The sequence below is a fragment of the Hibiscus syriacus genome, unplaced genomic scaffold (assembly GCF_006381635.1).
Source record: "Hibiscus syriacus cultivar Baekdansim isolate YM2019G1 unplaced genomic scaffold, ASM638163v2 tig00002799_pilon, whole genome shotgun sequence".
In the NCBI taxonomy this organism is placed as follows: domain Eukaryota; kingdom Viridiplantae; phylum Streptophyta; class Magnoliopsida; order Malvales; family Malvaceae; genus Hibiscus; species Hibiscus syriacus.
The window spans coordinates 1,722,486-1,742,920 of NW_024061945.1; the positions used below are offsets into that span (position 1 = coordinate 1,722,486).

The 20,435-nt window shown below is 30.1% G+C and overlaps 2 protein-coding genes across 2 annotated transcripts; both read right to left on the bottom strand.

Moving 5' to 3' along the window:
* Positions 1-2,642: 2,642 nt before the first annotated feature.
* LOC120151594 lies at positions 2,643-16,932 on the bottom strand. The gene is made up of 14 exons (XM_039163993.1): positions 16,926-16,932; positions 14,713-14,717; positions 13,031-13,035; positions 5,673-5,823; positions 5,357-5,464; positions 5,113-5,267; positions 4,935-5,028; positions 4,454-4,524; positions 4,258-4,364; positions 3,713-3,834; positions 3,329-3,417; positions 3,175-3,234; positions 2,912-3,016; positions 2,643-2,792 (listed from the first exon to the last, which is right to left on the bottom strand). Exons 4-14 carry the CDS (start codon positions 5,818-5,820, stop codon positions 2,676-2,678), a joined length of 1,176 nt encoding a protein of 391 aa, XP_039019924.1. The 5' UTR covers positions 5,821-5,823; positions 13,031-13,035; positions 14,713-14,717; positions 16,926-16,932; the 3' UTR covers positions 2,643-2,675.
* LOC120151286 lies at positions 9,629-16,936 on the bottom strand. Its single transcript, XM_039163797.1, has 3 exons — positions 16,855-16,936; positions 15,824-16,027; positions 9,629-9,799 (listed from the first exon to the last, which is right to left on the bottom strand). The coding sequence occupies exons 1-3, from the start codon at positions 16,934-16,936 to the stop codon at positions 9,642-9,644; spliced, it is 444 nt and encodes a 147-aa protein (XP_039019728.1). The 3' UTR covers positions 9,629-9,641.
* Positions 16,937-20,435: the final 3,499 nt, after the last annotated feature.

A 20,435-nucleotide genomic window follows, 5' to 3' on the forward strand; every position in this document is an offset into this window, starting at 1 on the left:
ATTTAATGTTGTTTAGGTTTGATCGACCGATAAATTACCCCTAATCTATTTAAATTCGTAATTGAAAGAAATTATATATTTTAAACATTTCCAAACTTATGTTTTTAAAATTAGTATGACAACAATATCAATTAAGAATAGTCGTAGGTTAGATTAAATCGAGTTTTGGACCAATTTGAGACGATTCAAGAAGTATATCCTATTCCTATTAGTCTAAAACATGACCATGATTCATGTCTAAAAGAGTTTCATTCGACTCAAAAAGCATATCTCATCCATCCAAAACTCGATACGACTTGTATTTAAAGAGGTTTCACCTAACTCGGTTTCTAGAGTGAAAATCTTACTTAATACAAATATAAAAAAAACTCATTTTTTTCAGTAAAATATAAAGCTAATTTTTTTAAAAAAATATATAGAGTAACACTATAATAATTATCTCTAAAAATAAAAGATAATTATATTCTTTTTTCAGATCAGAGATTTCTTATCCCGAGTGTCGCATTAACCTAATTTTAAATTTATTTTTTTTTTAAAAATAATCTTATAGAATTGAATGAAATTAAAATTTATTAAATTCTAATAATTTGCATATCAATTAAATTAAGACAGTCTACTATAAATTATCCACAACTTAGATACTTATAGACATTCAAAAGCCAATTAATTCATATCCTTTCACACTATGGATGAAATCAAATTCTCCCTTTCACACACACGTGTATGTATACATATACACATACGCACACTATGTTGCTTATTTTTATAGATAATTATTAATTTTTTTATTATACAATAAATATAAAATAATAATTGTTTAATTTTTTGAATTATTTAACTATAATAACTCAAATATTTTTATGGAATCTCAAACTCAAAATTCTATATAATAATAAAAAAATTTAATCATTAAAATTAATTGATTCGTGAATTAAATATATAAATTATAATAATTTATAATTTAGATTAACTTATAATTAAATCAAGTACATAAAATTATAAAAGAAAACTGAAATTTTCAAATATGTATATTCTAAGATGAAAAAAGTAGATTAAAAAGAATAGTATAAAAATAAATGAAAAATCAGCAGCCTTGTTCTTAAATAAGGTTTTAGGTGATAATTAATGAATACCTACCATTCAATTGAAAGTCTTATTTTTCTTTTCCCCCTTTCTTTTATTACCTTGATTTTTTTTGTTGATAATCAATTAGGTGTTTAATTTAATTATATTTTAATTAATATTCTTTTCATTATTTTTTTTATTGATGATTGTAGTACAAGAGAGAGCTTGAAATTGCAATCTAAGTATTTAATCTTCTTGAAAGTGATATGATAAGTATCTTAATCCTTTCTTAATTCGAATTAGTTTGAATAGGATTCCTCTTTTAAGGAAAACTTGAATAATTTATATCTTATTAATGTGATAGTCAGATATTATGTTAAAGAAAGTTATACATGTAACGTAAAATTTTATTCACTCCGTCTTATAAAGACTGTCTCTTATTAACTTTTAAAAAGTTAGTTTTTAAACTTTGACATTGATTATTTTAAATAATTAAATTTTATAAAATATATATTTGAAAACTATTTGATTAAAATTTTTTAAAATATATTTTTACATATTTTTATTAATTATAAATTTTAAATAATAATTAGTCAAAAATTTAAAAAAATGACAAAAAGTCAATAATAGACTATTTCAATAAGACAGAAGTAGTTAATAAGCCCAAGCCAAGTTACTTCAATGGTTAAATAAATTATTATTTTTTGGTTACCCTCTTGATTATGAGACTTCGTCTTGATTAATCTAGAACTACTCGCGTCATACACCTAGTTTTAGTAGGTGAATCTTCCAACAGAGATTTTCTGCATAGACAAGGACTAGAACTCAAGACCTTACTTAAACAATATCAAATTGTTTACCACTTGAACCAACCCATATTGATAATGGTTGTTATTTTTATGAGCATTCATTATTAAAAAATTAAAAATCTTCAAAACAATACTATCATTTACAAGCACTCTAAATAAATAAATAAAAATTAGTTAATAAAACAATAACAAATTCTTCGATGATAATAGAATTTCAACTAATCATATTTATTCAGAAAGGTATTATTCTTATCAAAATATTATTTTTTTTCTTTTTAAGCTTTATTGTATTTGGATTTTAATTATATTATTTTATATTACTTGATCAATATTTTTTGTGTAAAAAAGACAATTATAATATAATACGTATTTTTATTTTTTTTAAGTAAAATTTAATATTATCTCATTTTTATTTTATTTTTCTTTATTCAATAAAATTATCAGTTATTATTAAATTAAAAAATATATAGCTAAATCTCAAAATTTAAAAATTTAGTAAAGTAGTAGAGGGATACAAATCATAATTTGACATACCATACTAGTAATAATAACGGGAATGACAGAGATCATAAAAAATAATTCCTAATTAGAACATAATTTATCAATCTTAAAAGTTTAAGAACACTTATTTTATAATTTAAAAAGAGAAAGAAAAAGGGGTTTAATTAATCTTTAAATTAATAAAAGGAAAGTGCTTAGCTTACTTTGTGAAAACAATTCTCATAAATGTCCACCATTGTTGAAGGAAGCTCTGTTGAAACAAGGTGCCGGAGTTCGGATTTTCAGGTCCGATCTTCCGTCCTACGATAGAATTTCTTTCTTCGTCAAGTCTTCCATATTTACGCTCCTTGCCAAGCCAATGTTTAGTAGACTAGCAACCATGGTAGAAATATCAGATTTCAAAGCAGCCGCCAATGCCTGGCCGATTGATTCAATGACAAACGGCGATTAGGCTTTAGATAGTTTATGCATGATGCCAAAAGAAACAACATGGTTCATGCATTTAGGGAGGAAAAATGATCATGTAAGTAGTATACCTTCCTATCTTCCTCTTTTTGATGCTTGAGAACTTCTGATGGCCATTCATTTACCAACTTTTCAACTTCAACCGTGATACCCGGCTTCTTTGCATCGGATAGAGTCTGGAACAGATAGAGTTAAAGTTTAATCTCGTGGACATTGTAGACTAGAATGCGTTCAACACTCACACTCGAGAGCGAAAAACATAGAGTAATCAATAGGAGGATAACCTAGATTACAAAATATAACAAGGCACAAATTGATATGATATTGGATTTACCCCATTAAGGACCTGAATAAGAGCTGCAGCATCCTCGGGCTTGCGTTCTAGTAGTAAACCCTGAAAATGAAGAAATATTAAAGATAAATAAATGGTGATCAAATGATCGTGTACCGAAATAAAATTTCATATTCAGCCATAGAAAGAAAATTACCTTGGCGCATGCAAAACCAGTGGTGAGAGAGTGCTGCTTCATTGTCTCGGATCTCAATTTCTCGATATTCCATAGCGAGTCAGTGTCTCCTATAACAAGAAACGATACATCAATTCCAAGTATTAGGGTAAGTCTGGAAGTAGTCTGCGCTTTCTTTCCCTCTCTCGGTTCTCCTAATTTCCCGACCCTAGAGTAGAAATTCAAGGATGAAGACTATCAAATATGTATATCTTGTAAACCGAGTAGCTTTGCGTAGGTCACACAAACAGAACATAATATTACAAACTACCACCACCACTTGAAAGAGAGTTAAAAGATGTAAATCACAGGGAAAATCTGAAGATATACAAAAGAAAGGAACTAAAAAACATGGAGATTAGAGACCTCTACGAGCAGCAAATTCCATCCATGCGTCAAATGTAGTCTGTCGTAGTTTAACACTAGCCTTGATAAACCTCTTCGAGTACTTAGAGATCAACTCCCAAATATTTGTATTGGAACAAATGCTGCAATGTTTAATCCAAATTAGTTGAAGTCAACTTAAAGGAAGCACGAAGTGAACAACATTCCATATCCCTTCTACCAAAAAGAAAATCGACATAGACCAATCTGTTAAGTTTCGGCAGGTAATGGAATAAAATAGAACATTTTAGAAAGTTAGTCAGGGATAGCAGGTCATTTATACATATCACATTCAAACATCTAGGATTTGATTGTGTTAAGTGTCCTGAGGAGAGAAAGTTGAACAAGAATCCAATGTGAATTGAATTATATATTTCATAGACAATAATCCTTTCATGTTCGTCAATCATTTCATATTAACATCAAAATTTATTCTGAAAAGGAAAACTATGTTCTTAAGACTGGAGCTGTTAGGGCATTTAGCAAAGAGAAAGAGAAACATGTGCCATAACTAAAGATCAATTCACCTGAAAACGATATCTGCAGTCCCAGCTTGTAAAGGTAAGTTATTCCTTTTCAAAAGCCGCATCACCTCCACCATGAGTTTAGCATCATTATGAACCTTAGCATAAGACTGCACTCCAACAATGAATTAAATGTTCAAAAACGAAGAAAAGAAAAACAAATCAGAATTGAACAACTTGATTGATGAGACAGTTATACCAATAAATGATGCGCAGATGCAATACTAGGAGTCAGTCCGTACACATTGTGTAGACACAAAGCTTTCTTTCCTGCAAAAGTTATCAAGCCAAATCATATTGATATAATTACATTACATATATCAGATGGTACTCGCAAATCTTTTAAATAACAAATAAATTTCTGCAAACCGGTAATAAAGAACTAGCAGTGTCAAACCAAATGATATTGTCCGGAGCCTATAAAAAAAGAAAACTAAATAGCAGGAAAAACCAACTGCTTAACATTGTTGTTCTGACTCTTCAGTTTTCTTGGATTACCCGTGTCCGAAGTATATCCAACATGGATATGCATATATATATATCCATCCAAGAACTTTCCAAACTCATAGAAAAACTTTGAAAAAAATTGAACATGCCAGAGTTTGATACAGTAGTATGAAAAACTCATAACTGAACTGAAGTAAATGCGCTAAGGATATGAGTAACAATAAGGCACGTACCAAAATCAATTGCTCCCACAAGAGCACAAGCCCTGGCAACTTCTTGACAGAGATTGCAATTAAAATTGGAATGAATGTGTAGATTCGATAACCGCTGAAAGTAAAAACCAGAGAATACATCTATAAATGACAAATGCTTCAAGCTAAGGATACAAGATGGTAAAGTTAAGGAACATACAAATCTTCGGAGATTCTGGAGAACATCAAAGAGAAGCTTAATATCTCCATGATTTTTGCAGTTACCAATCATTGACCATAGAGAAGCATTTGGAGGCATCGTTCTTTTAACATTTACGGATTGAAGCATGTTATCGTAGAGTTCTTTAACGGCCTCTGTATTCAACAACACAAACCAAGCATTGAAAATAAAACAAAAAGCTTCGAACCTAATCTCAAACTAAACTAAAGAGAAAATCAAGTACCAGTCGGATTGTTATCTGTGGTTCCAGCTTCTGTGGAAAAACTTGTCCTTGAAATCATCGGATAAACCGAATGCAGTGGCATCAGATAATAACAGCTTCCACACATCCCTGTAAAATTAGCTAAATCAATATACACACAATCGATTTGATTTTCTTATTTCTATGAAAAGAACTAGAGCTTTTTTCTTTCTACTTCTTAGCTAATAATCTAAACAATTAGTATTGAATTAAACAGAGAAGTACGGTACACTAAATCCTTTCCTAATTTCTTTTAGTAACAGAACAAAGTAACTAAAAAAAGAAAAATTTACGGTACCTGAGGAAGCCTCACCGTAAAGTTGGCATTGAAGAAAAGATCTATGAGATTGAATCAAAGACGAGGAGAAACGTTGATTTGAAATGAAAAGAACTGTCCGAGCTCCTAAAACCCTAGCGAGATTGCGAGCGTTCGAAATCACTTGCATCTTCTTCTTTTCTTCGAGTTAGGGATTGAGTGGTAGATGAGTCAGGGGACCAAACGGGTTAACTCGGCGGGTTTATATACGAAAACTCGCTGGAATTTTCCTTTTTGTCACTGTGGCTGATCAGGGTTTTAGGAGAGGGAAGGAGGAAGGATTTACTTACGTGAAGTAGCAGCCCATGTTTCTTCCATGGACTACCTTTGATTTTATGGTAAATTACGCATTTAGTATCTAAACTATCAGTTGTGATCTGTTTAATGCTTAAACTTTCAATATTTTAAAATCATACTTAATGTTTAGTTTTTGTTTCATTTTAGTATCTCATCGTTAAAAACTTAACGTGTTTAGTGCCTAAACTATCAGTGTTGGTCTGTCTTAGTATCTAAACTTTAAATTTTTTTCAAAACTTAACGTTAAGTTTTTAACGTGGTACTAAAATGAAATAAAAACTAAAAATTAGATATAACTTTGAAAAAAATTAAAAGTTCATGTATTATAATAAACCAAAACTGATGGTTTAGGTACTAAATACTTAAAGTACCCTTAATTTTTATAGTATTTTCAACATTTTCTATTAATATGATTCAATTTTATTTTTATATTTTATTTAAAAGTGATTGGTAGTGTCAATATCTTATTATTTTAACATAAAAAGAGTTTCCATAAATATTATTTAATTATAATTTTAATACTTTTATTTTTTTACATTTAAAATTTATTATATCATAATTCAGACATTTTATCTCTTAAAGTTGTCTTCCATTATCACTTGTATGCCAAGAGTACTTTGAATCAATTTAATTTCTCTATTTTTTGATCGTGGCATATATTGCCCTAGAGATCGCAAATAAAAAATATATAAATTTCGGTAAAAATTCTAAACGAAAAATGTTATGAGCAATGATAATAATAATAATAATAATAATAATAATAATAATAATAATAATAATAATAATAATAATAATAATAATAATAAAAAAAAAAAAAATTGATTATATTAGCCGCAAAGGTATAGATCTTCGTTATAGTTGTACGAACACAAAACTCTTAATTTATTAAAATTATAATATACCCTAAGGAGGTGTTTGGATGGAGGATTTTAACATTACCGGTGGGAATATTTTTTTCCTACTTGTGATTCTCATGTTTGGATAGACAATATTCCTAATAGGGATAATAAAATATGACCAATAGTAACTTTTTTTTTTTCAAATATTACCGAGAATCTTAATCCCATAGTGGGCTTAGATATTTTTTATTTTCCTACAACTTGGACTAAAATGTCTTTGTTCTAAAAGATTTATTTCAAAAATACCCTTACTTTTATTTCAAAAGCTATAGTATATTAACATAAATTTATTAGCATAATTTTATTTCAAAAATATTCCCAACGGGAATTTTATTTATTTATTTATTATCATAATTTTTTAAATATTAATTAAGATTAAAAGAATATAAGTTATATTTACTCTTTTAATCTACACATTTATCTTTTAAATTTTGTAAAAAAAATTATATAAATTTTATGAATTTAAAATTTAATAAAAAATATATATAAATTGAAAATAATACAATAATATATTTTCTATGAATTTTTATATAAATATTTTCATTTGAATATTTGGAATTCAACTTGTTAAAAAAATATCATAAGGACAATTTAATAAAATATGCATTCTAGTAATCTTTTATTCGTTTAAACAAACATTGTAATCATACATTCATGTCAAACAAACCAAACACAATAATTTAACATTCCCAGTAATGTGTAAGGTAATGTAACATTCCGGTAATCTTATTCTCGGAGGTAATGTTACATTCCATGAACCAAACACACCCTAAGGGTCTGCATCCACCCTAACGAAACCGATGAAAACATAGAATCAAAGAGACCTATTGAAGAAACAAACGAAACCGATGAAAACACAAGCTTAATTACGAAAGGAGAAAGCAAAGATGTCGATCTCGATGGAAATGACAGGGTTGAAGTCATAGAATCGAAGAGACCTATTCGAATGGCGAGTGAAACCGATGGAAACAGAAGCTCGTTAGCGAAAGGAGGAAGCGAAAACATCGATCAAGATTCTAGTGTTGATGAGAAGGACATGGTTGAAATCATAGAATCGAAGAAACCTATTGAGGAAACAAGCGAAACCGATGAAAACACAGGCTTGTCAACTAAAGGAGGAGGTCAACATATCGATCAAGATTATATATAATGTTGATGGAAAGGACATGGTTAAAAGCATAGAATTGAAGAAATCTATTGAAGAAACTAGTGAAACCGATGATAACACAATCTCATTAACGAAAGGAGAAGGCAAAAAAGTCGATGAAGATTCTAGTGTTCATGGAAATCGCATGGTTGAAATCATAGAATCCAAGAGACCTATTGAAGAAACGAGCAAAATCGATGAAAACGAAAAATTATTTCATGGACTTGGCTCACCATGCTATCTATGGTCTCAGTGAATCACATCCATTAATTTTAAAATAATTGTCAACCTCTTATTTACATAGGAAAGAGGTGAAGATTCACGTTGGAAAAAAATAAGACGGAACAATGTTATTAGTTGGGACCATAGATGACATGGTGAACCGGATTCATCTAACAATTTTTCTATGAAAACACAAACTTGATAACGAAAGAAGAAGGCAGAAATGGCATGATTGAAAGCATCGAATCAAAGAAACTCGTAAAGAAAACGAGCAAAACCGATGAAAACATAAGCTTGTTAATGGAAGAAGAAAGCAAAAATGTTGGCCATGATTCCATTATTGCAGACTATTCTAACATGTTTGATATCATATACTAAATGTTTTATTTTTTTTAAATATACCCTTCCTCACTGTACTTTACTTACTCTAGTTTTAATTTTTCTAATTTACTCATTAAACTTTTGAACTACTCCTATTTTGATCACTCTGAATTATTTTATTAGTATTTTGTATTATGTGACATTTATTTATTTCTACTTAATATAAACATAATTTAAAATATAAAATAAAGCCAGAAGGTGGTCGAACACCACCGTCGTCCTCTATCGACCATCGTATATGGTGGTTGTTAGATCTCAAATTTCATGGGTCGATTCACCTCAAACCTTGAGTCTAAATTTGGACGTTGTTTCATCCAAAAATATCTCAAAACCAATGAATTTCGATTGAAACATTTCAGCTTCCTCAGTTTTGCTCTCCAATTTGTGGACTTCAGAGTATGTTTCGACAAAATAGAGGTCAGAATCGAACTCAGGGTGTCGAGACGAAGCAACCCATAAAATTTGAAAATGAACGGCCACCATTTATGACGGTCGACAGTGAGCGACGATGGCGTCCGACCACCTTTTATTTTTATTTTTTATTTTAAATTATTTTTATATTAAATGCCACCATATTATAATAATAATAATAAATGTTACATCATATGAAAATAATAATAAATAATTAAAAGTGATCAAAATATGAGTAATTTGAAAGTTCAATGAGTAAATTAAAAATAATTGAAAGTATAGTATGTAAAATAGAAGAGAGAGTAAAGCTTAGTGAGGAATGATATAAATTACTTTTTTTAATAAATTGAAAATATGTAACCGTTTATTTGTTGAAAACAAAAGTAATAGGAGAAATCGAAGTCACAACAACAACGTATGAATCTTAAATTTGAAGTAGTATAAGGACCGCCGGTGCATTTAAGTAAGCTGCGATGCCTTTTGGAGGCGGTGATCCCTTTACTCACGGCATAAGCCGTCGCAAGAGGAACAGTAGCAATCGCATCGACAACCGGAAATATAAACGTCGGTCGTTCAATATGGCCCATGATCTGTTTACTTAAGGCAAAGCCCGTCTTGCAATGCACGGCGAAGTCCTCGCAGTTGTTCGATAAGAGGTTGTAGCTGCCAAAGCCGCCGTGTTCGAGCAAATGGGCGGCGGAGGCGAGGACTTCGTGTGGTGGCCTGGCGGCGCGTATGCAGCACGTACCGTTCTTTTTGAATTTGTGATTGAAATAGGAAACGCCATACTCAGAGACCTTAAGCTTTTTGACAGCAATGAAGCAATAAATGCAGATTTTTGCTATTTCGCCATTGATAACCCCCTTGTTTATGTATTCCTCGCATGTATACGGTTGAATCTTCTTTGCCTTTCCAGCCAGATGAATCACCATATTGTCACCCACATAGATTCCTGAGGACTCAATTGAAAACATCTAAAAATTGTAGGTTTAAAATGTAGTTATAATCTAGTTAAGATATTATTTTTAAAACGTGAGATAGATATGGTAAAATGATTCACTTGAATCAAAGGAACATGAACGTAACATTGTTTTTGCCTTCAGAATATCAAGTTAAAAAGCTCACATATGAAAGTTTATTGTGTTCACATAACGTGAGATAGGTATGGTAAAATGATTCACTTGAATCTAGATGTTTCTAGATGAAACTGGAAAATAATAGACAAATTAGCAAAATAATATACATGAGTTAGGATCATTTGCATATAATATAAATTTCTAAAATTGTTGGAGAAATGAAAATAGACAATTAAGATTATTTTTTATTTTTCACTAAATATCTTCTTATTATTCTCATACTTTTATTTATTTTTGATGGGCTCATACTTTTATTTTTACTCATCTAATGACATAAAAAATATAAAATTAAAATTCGATTGAAGAAATCCTTAGTGTAATAGATGATGTGGTTAACATAAACTTAGTCTAGAAGTCGAACAACCCTAAAATTAATACTTAAATATTTTTATGTTTTCAAGCTTCCAGTAAAAAGTTTAGTAGTCAATGCACCCCCTCTTAACAACTTTCTATTGGATTGTTCGAGTTAATAGAAATTAATCACTATGATAAGTTAGACATCATGTTCTGATTTATATGGGCCAATTGGTTGTGAATGAACGAAATTATTTTAGATAATAAAAAGTTTTCAGTTGATCAGATGTTTGATCTTGTAACGCCCCTCTTGAATTAATAATTTGGGTCAACCCGAAACCTATAATTTGAACACAACAGACCTATTAAAATAGCTTGGAAGTTTAGTAGCAATTGGCCTTGAGTTGGGCCCAAGAGAATTTTTAAAGATTGTTGGGTCTGTTATGAAATGGAAAGTAGAGGGACTAAAGGTGTGAGATGTTTTCAAAGCTGAAACCCCGTTACTTTATGGTGTTTACGTGAACTACTCCAATCATCATTCACCAAACTTTCTTCTTCTTCATTTCATCTTTTTCTCTTCCTCTTCCTTTCCAAAACCAAGATATCAAGCATTTCAAATCTAGTTTGGCTTAACTAAGGTGAGATTATAAACCCTCATTCTCCTAGCTTGAATTCAAGCTTCATTTCTCAAGTTTTTAGTCATGGAAACCAAAATGGGTTATTGAGAGGGTTATAAGAATTTATGGATTCTAACTCATTTTGGGTAGATTTGAGTTTAGAGAGTGTATTTAAATTGTATACAACACTCAGTTGAGTTAGTAATTTATTTTTCTACCTTGTTGAGTTTTTCGAGTTTTTAAATTGTATGTAAAAGTGTTGGTCATGATTCTATTATTGCAGACTCTTCTAACATGTTTGATATCATATACTAAATGTTTTATTTTTTTTAAATATACCCTTCCTCACTATACTTTATTTACTCTACTTTTAATTTTTATAATTTACTCATTAAACTTTTGAACTGCTACTATTTTGATCACTCCGATTATATATATATGAATAAAAAATATATGAGAAGGAAGAGAAGCTCACAAATCAACTTTTTCCCCATTTAGTATTTTTTGTGATTTTAGCTATACAACTATTTTCTATTTATAGTCCTTGTGAAACGTGTGATTTACAAAATGGAATTTACCAAGAAATTAAGTTGTGGAAAGAATTGCCAATAAACATTAGCCTCCGTTTATTTTGAATCTTCTAATTTGGTCCCCCCCAAATGATTTTTGCAAGGAAATTACTTCCACTTTTGCAATTTTCATTATTATTTTCTTCAGTCAACCATCGGTCTTGTAATGGGATGTCTTTCGGATACTTTTAATACTCTATAATAATTACATGATAGTATAAATAATTTTAATATTTTTAATCATTAATAATATGTACACATCTTACAAGTACGCAAGTATTCAAACTTCACGTCTGAAGACAAGATAATTCTTACAACATTTGACAAGAACCAAAATCTTTTATTTTTCTTGTTTTATAATAGACTAATAAAAAAATAGAATTTGTATTGGATTTAGGATTATTATTTGATATACACGTTTTGAAAATTTTATTTTAAAGAAAAATTTATTTTAAATAATCTATTTATTTTAATTTAAAGTTAAATAAAACACATGCCATTGAATAAAAAAAATTGTATAAATCTATATATTATATATTTAAAAAAAATTAAATACGCGTCATTAAAAGAGAAGAGTTTTGAAAGGGATGAAGAATTTTACAAAAATCCAATCTTTATCATCAGAGTCAACCAATTAGTGTTGTCTAACGCGTAGATTTCCCCAAGTGGGAACTTGTTTCCGCACGTATATGATTCAGGGAAAAAAAGATTTAATACCAAAAAATAATTAATATATAATTCAACTTTAATTAATTATGTTTTTATAATTTATTTGAATCTTATATTTAAATTTTTTTTCTTGTTGTAATTTGTTTTTATTTTAATATCAAACATGGATAATTTTTTAGAAAATAAATAAAGAATCAAAGGAACATGAATTATAACATTGTTTTTGCTTTCAGTATATCAAATTAAAAAGCTCAAATGTGAAAGTTTATTGTGTTCACATAACGTGAGATAGAGATGGTAAAATGATTCACTTGAATCTAGATGTTTCTAGATGAAACTGGAAAAAAATAGACAAATTAGCAAAATAATATACATGAGTTAGGATCATTTGCGTAAAATATATATTTCTAAAATTGTTGGAGAAATGAAAATAGACAATTAAGATTATTTTTTATTTTTAACTAAATATCTTATTATTATTCTCATACTTTTATTTATTTTTGATGGGCTCATACTTTTATTTTTACTCATCTAATGGCATAAAAAATATAAAATTAAAATTCGATTGAAGAAATCCTTAGTGTAATAGATGATGTAGTTAACATAAACTTAATCTAGAAGTTGAACAACCCTAAAATTAATATTTAAATATTTTTATATTTTCAAGCTTCCAGTAAAAATTTTAGTAGTCAATGCACCCCCCCTTAACAACTTTCTATTGGATTGTTCGAGTTAATAGAAATTAATCACTATGATAAGTTAGACATCATGTTCTGATTTATATGGGCCAGTTGGTTGTGAATGAACAAAATTATTTTAGACAATAAAATTTTTTCAGTTGATCAGATATTTGATCTTGTAACGCCCCGAATCTCGGGTTAGTACTTTGGGTCAACCCGAAACCTATAATTTGAACACAACAAACCTATTAAAATAGCTTGGAAGTTTAGTAGCAATTGGCCTTGTGTTGGGCCCAAGAGAATTTTTAAAGATTGTTGGGTCTGTTATGAAAATGGAAAGTAGAGGGACTAAAGGTGTGAGATGTTTTCAAAGCTGAAAACCCCTTACTTTATGGTGTTTACGTGAACTACTCCAATCATCATTCACCAAACTTTCTTCTTCTTCCTTTCATCTTTTTCTCTTCCTCTTCCTTTCTAAAACCAAGATATCAAGCATTTCAAATCTAGTTTGGCTTAACTAAGGTGAGATTATAAATCATCATTCTCCTAGCTTCAATTCAAGCTCCATTTCTCAAGTTTTAAGTCATGGAAACCAAAATGAGTTTTTGAGAGGGTTATAAGAATTTATGGATGCTAGCTCATTTTGGGTAGATTTGAGTTTTAGAGAGTGTATTTAAATTGTATACAAAACCTAGTTGAGTTAGTAATCTATTTTTCTACCTTGTTTAGTGAAATAGGTAAGAGAGAGTTCCAAAGCAAAGGGGAAAGAAAAAGTGACTACTAGTTGATTCGGGAGAGGCTTTAACAGCAAGGGAAATCAGGTAACACACTCACAACTCCTTCATACCTTTAATGAGTTAATAGAAATGCAAGATATCATATGAGTTGAGTTTAAACCTTGATGATCGTTTCCACAATATATTTCATGATTTGTGTGTTTTTTCATGTGTTTTAAAGCCTTATTTATAGCCCTTATTGATCACATAAGAAACTAATAACAATTGGGAACCTCAAAGTAGTAATGTAAGTAAAATTGAGTGAGCAAATAGGACCATCTCGAGCGAGGATATTTATACAATAAGAACAGTACTGATATTATTCTTTAAATCAACCTGAAATTGTTTAAGTTTTAAAAGCAATATCAATACTCATTAAAGGAGTATCGATCCAGGGTCCAATATATCGATACCCCAAGGGTAAGTATCGATACTAGAATATTTTTAAAAACATCGAAGCCAATGGTATCGGTACTTATGAGAGTATCGATACTCAGGGTAGAAGTATCAATACTCCCCATAAGAGTATCAATATTGGGCGTATTTTCAAAAATATCGAACCTAAAATTTGTATCGATACTCAAGGGGAGATACCGATACTAAAGGACCAGCATCGAAACCGAATGATCAATATCGATACATGCATATATTTTCGGGCTTTATTTTTCTAGAAATTTTAAGAGGACTATGAGGTTTCCTTATAACTCGACAATTACTTTCAAATAAGATTTCAAGTGGAAACATCAATAATAATTAATCACACTTAGAAAACGAGCAAAATCGATGAAAACATAAGTTTGTTAATGGAAGAAGAAAGCAAAAGTGTTGGTCATGATTCCATTATTGCAGGCTATTCTAACATGTTTGATATCATATACTAAATGTTTGATTTTTTTAAATATACCCTTCCTCACTATACTTTACTTACTCTACTTTTAAATTTTCTAATTTACTCATTAAACTTTCGAACTCCTCCTATTTTGATCACTCTGAATTATTTTATTAGTATTTTTGTATGATGTGACATTTTGATTACTATTTAATATAAACATAATTTAAAATATAAAATAAAGCTAGAAGGTGGTCGAACACCACTGTCGTCCGCTATCGACCACCATATATGGTGGTTGTTATATATCAAATTTCATGGGTCGATTCACCTCAACCCCCTGAGTACGAATTTGGCGGTTGTTTTATCCAAAAATGTCCCAAAACCAATGAATCTCGACTGAAAAAATTCAGCTTCCTCAGTTTCTCTCTCCAATTCGTGGACTTCAGAGCATGTTTCGATAAAATAGAGGTCATAATCGAACTCAGGGTGTCGAGACGAAGCGAGCCATAAAATTTGAAAATGAACGGCCACCATCTACGACGGTCGACGGTGAGCGACGATGGTGTCTGACCACCTTTATTTTTATTTTATAGTTTTAAACTATTTTTTATTAAATGTCACCATATGAAAACAATAATAATAAATTCCACATCATATAAAAATAATAATAAAATAAAAGTGGTCAAAATAGGAGTAATTTGAAAGTTCACTGAGTAAATTAAAAAAAGTGAAAGTATAGTATGTAAAATAAAAGAAAGAGTAAAGCTCAATGAGAAATGGTATAATTTACCTTTTTTAATAAATTAAAAATATGTAACCGTTTATTTGCTGTAAACAAAAGTAATACGAGAAATCGAAGTCACAACAACGTATGAAGTTTAAATTTGTAGTAGTATAAGGACCGCCGATGCATTTAAGTTAAGCTGTGATGCCTTTTGGAGGCGGTGATCCCTTTGCTCACGGCATAAGCCGCTGCAAGAGGAACAGTAGCAATCGCACCGACAACCGGAAATATAAACGTCAGTCGTTTAATATGGCCCATGATCTGTTTACTTTCGGCAAAGCCCGTCTTGCAATGCACGGCGAAGTCCTCGCAGTTGTTCGATAAGAGGTTGTAGCTGCCAAAGCCACCGTGTTCGAGCAAATGGGCGGCGGAGGCGAGGACTTCGTGTGGCGGCCTGGCAGCGCGTATGCAGCACGTACCGTTCTTCTTGAATTTGTGTTTGAAATAGGAAACGCCATACTCATAGACCTTAAGCTTTTTGCCAGCAAGGAAGCAATAAATGCAGATTTTTGCTATTTCGCCATTGATAACCCCCTTGTTTATGCATTCCTTGCATGTATACGGTTGAATCTTCTTTGCCTTTCCAGCCAGATGAATCACCATATTGTCACCCACATAGATTCCTGAGGACTCAATTGAAAACATCCAAAAATTATAGGTTTAAAATGTAGTTATACACTAGTTAAGATATTATTTTTAAAACGTGAGATAGATATGGTAAAATGATTCACTTGAATCAAAGGAACATGAACGTAACATTGTTTTTGCCTTCAGAATATCAAAATTAAAAAGCTCACATAAATGTTAAGATTCAATAAAAATGATAAGATATTCACGGAAAAAAAATAAAAAATTAATCTCAGTGGTTGATTTCCCTCAATCCAATAGTCCAAAAAAAAAATACAAAAATTACATTGCGTAAAATTCTATTAGTTTTACACCTTTTTATGACTTTTATTACACTGGATGTAAGTAGACCCTAACATATATATACATATAAAAGACCCTTACACTCGAAATATAAGGTGCGAAGTAGGGGATGGATGTTCAATTGATTTTTGGGAGGATCTTTGGACTGATATTCTGCCCTTAAAAATGGCATTTCCACGTATTTTTGCTCTTTTACCTCCAATTAGATATAGAGAGGTTATTTAACGTGGTCCTGCTATAATATCTTGGTCTACATATGCTTTAATAATAACATACTAGACGTATCTTAATAAAAAGAAAGACATAATTCATTCATAATTATAAAATTTTTAATTTTATATTTTTTTAAGATTATTGGATGAGCAAAACTAGACGAATGAGATTAATATTATAAAATAAAAAGATGTCTACTAAAGAAAAAAAAAACAAATATGTAATTTTAACCGTATATTATTATTTATCCGATTATATATATATATATATATGAATAAAAATTATATGAGAAGGAAGAGAAGCAAACCATGGTGATCATAGAGGCCTCCCCTTCTTTTGCAGTAGATGTGATCGCCTGCTTGAAGCTCACAAACCAACTTTTTCCCCATTTAGTATTTTTTGTGATTTTAGCTGTACATCAATTTTCTATTTGAGAAGATTAATATCTTCATGATTTTTGCAGTTAGCCAGTTACCAATCATTGACCATAGAGAAGCATTTGGAAGCATCATTCTTTTAACATTTACGGATTGAAGCATGTTATCGTAGAGTTCTTTAACGGCCTCTGTATTCAACAGAACAAACCAAGCATTGAAAATAAAACAAAAAGCTTCGAACCTAATCTCAAACTAAACTAAATAGAAAATCAAGAACCAGTCGGATTCTTATCTGTGGTTTCAGCTGCTGTGGAAAAAACTTGTCCTTGAAATCATCGGATAAACCGAATGCAGTGGCATCGGATAATAACAGCTTTCACACATCCCTGTAAACATGGACTTGGCTCACCATGCTATCTATGGTCTCAGTGAATCACATCCATTATTTTTAAAATAACTTTTAAATAACTGTCAACCTCTTATTTACATAGGAAAGAGAAGAAGATTCACGTTGGAAAAAAAATAAGACGGAACAACGTTATTAGTTGGGACCATAGAACACATGGTGAACCGGATTCATCTAACAATTTTCTATGAAAACACAAACTTGATAACGAAAGAAGAAGGCAGAAATGACATGATTAAAAGCCTCGAATCAAAGAAACTCGTAAAGAAAACGAGCAAAACCGATGAAAACATAAGCTTGTTAATGGAAGAAGAAAGCAAAAGTGTTGGTCATGATTCCATTATTGCAGACTATTCTAACATGTTTGATATCATATACTAAATGTTTTATTTTTATTAAATATATCCTTCCTCATTGTACTTTACTTACTCAACTTTTAATTTTTCTAATTTACTCATTAAACTTTTGACTGCTCCTATTTTGATCACTCTGAATTATTTTATTAGTATTTTGTATTATGTGACATTTATTTATTTCTATTTAATATAAACATAATTTAAAATATAAAATAAAGCCAGAAGGTGGTCGAACACCACCGTCGTCCTCCATCGACCATCGTATATGGTGGTTGTTAGATCTTAAATTTCATGGGTCGATTCACCTCAAACCCCGAGTCCGAATTTGGTCGTTGTTTCATCCAAAAATGTCACAAAACCAATGAATCCACGAAACTGTAACCGTTTACCATCCCTACATGTACGCAAGTATTCAAACTCGACGTCTGAAGACAAGATAATTCTTACAACATTTGACAAGAACCAAAATCTTTTATTTTTCTTGTTTTATAATAGACTAATAAAAAAATAGAATTTGTATTGGATTTAGGATTATTATTTGATATACACGTTTTGAAAAATTTATTTTAAATAATCTATTTATTTTAATTTAAAGTTAAATAAAACACATGGCATTGAATAAAAAAATTGTATAAATCTATATATTATATATTTTTAAAAAATTAAATACGCGTCATTAAAAGAGAAAAGTGAAAAAATATTTATTTATTAACCATTTGGGATGAAGAATTTTAGAAAAATCCAATCATTATCATCGGAGTCAACCAATTAGTGTTGTCTAACGCGTAGATTTCCCCAAGTGGGAACTTGTTTCTGCACGTATATGATTCAGGGAAAAAAAGATTTAATACCAACAAATAATTAATATATAATTCAACTTTAATTAATTATAATTTTATAATTTATTTGAATCTCATATTTAAAATTTTTTCTTGCCGTAATTTGTTTTTATTTTAATATCAAACATGGACAATTTTTTAGAAAATAAATAAAGAATCAAAGGAACATGAACGTAACATTGTTTTTGCCTTCGGAATATCAAATTAAAAAGCTCACATATGAAAGTTTATTGTGTTCACATAACGTGAGATAGAGATGGTAAAATGATTCACTTGAATCTAGATGTTTCTAGATGAATCTGGAAAAATAGACAAATTAGAAAAATATAATATACATGAGTTAGGATAATTTGCATATAATATAAATTTCTAAAATTGTTGGATAAATGAAAATAGAGAATTAATATTATTTTTTATTTTTCACTAAATATCTTCTTATTATTCTCATACGTTTAATTTTTTGATGGGCTCATACGTCAATTTTTACTCATCTAATGACATAAAAAAATATAAAATTAAAATTTGATTGAAGAAATCCTCAGTGTAATAGATGACCTATAATTTGAACCCAACGAACCTATTAAAATAGCTTGGATCAAGTTTAGTATCAATTGGGATTGAGTTGGGCCCAAGAGAATTTTAAAGGTTGTTGGGTCTGTTATGAAATGGAAAGTAGAGGGACTAAAGGTGTGATTTTCCTATTGATGTTTTGAAAGCTGAGAACCCCCTTACTTTTTGGTATTTACGTGAACTATTCCCATCATCATTCACCAAACTTTCTTCTTCTTCCTTTCATCTTTTTCTCTTGCTCTTCCTTTCCAAAAACCAAGATATCAAGCATTTCAAATCTAGTTTGGCTTAACTAAGGTGAGATTATAAATCCTTATTCTCCTAGCTTCAATTCAAGCTCCATTTCTCAAGTTTTTAGTCATGGAAATCAAAATGAGTTTTTGAGAGGGTTATAAGAATTTATGGATTCTAGCTCATTTTGGGTAGATTTGAGTTTTAGAGAGTGTATTTAAATTGTATACAACACTCAGTTGAGTTAGTAATCTATTTTTCTACCTTGTTTAGTGAAGGAGGTAAGAGAGAGTTCCAAAGTAAAGGGGAAAGAAAAAGTGACTCCTAGTTGATTCAGGAGAGGCATTAACAGGAAGGGAAATCAGGTAACACACTCACAATTCCTTCATACCTTTAGTGAGTCAATAGAAATGCAAGATAACATATGAGTTGAGTTTAAAGCTTTATGAGCATTTCCACTGTATATTTCATGATTTATGTTTTAAATATGTTTTAAAGCTTTATTTATGGCCCTTATTGATCACATAAGACACTAATAACAATTGGGAGCCTCAAAGTAGTAATGTAAGTAAAATTGAGTGCCCAAATAGGGCCATCTCGAGCGAGGATATCAGTATTGGAAGAACAGTACTGATATTATTCTTCAAATCAGCCTGAATTTGTTTAAGTTTTAAAAACATTATCGATACTTATTAAAGGTGTATCGATACCCAGGGTCCAGTTTCGATACTCCAATGGTAAGTATCAATACTGGAGTATTTTTTAAAACTATCGAATCCAAGATTGGTATCGGTGCTCATGGGAGTATCGATACCCCGAGTAAAAATATCAGTACTCCCCATAGGTGTATCAATATTGGGCATATTTTAAAAAATATCGAACCTAAATTTTGCATTGATACTCAAGGGGAGGTACACCGGATGACCAATATCGGTACCACATACATTTTCAGGCTTTATTTTTTGAGAAATTTTAAGAGGACTATAAGGTTTCCCAAGAACTCTACAATTACTATCAAATATGTTTTCAAGTGGAAACATTAATAATAATTAATCACACTTAGAAACGATATCAATTAGGGCGACATAAAGCAAGCCTTGATTGATGCT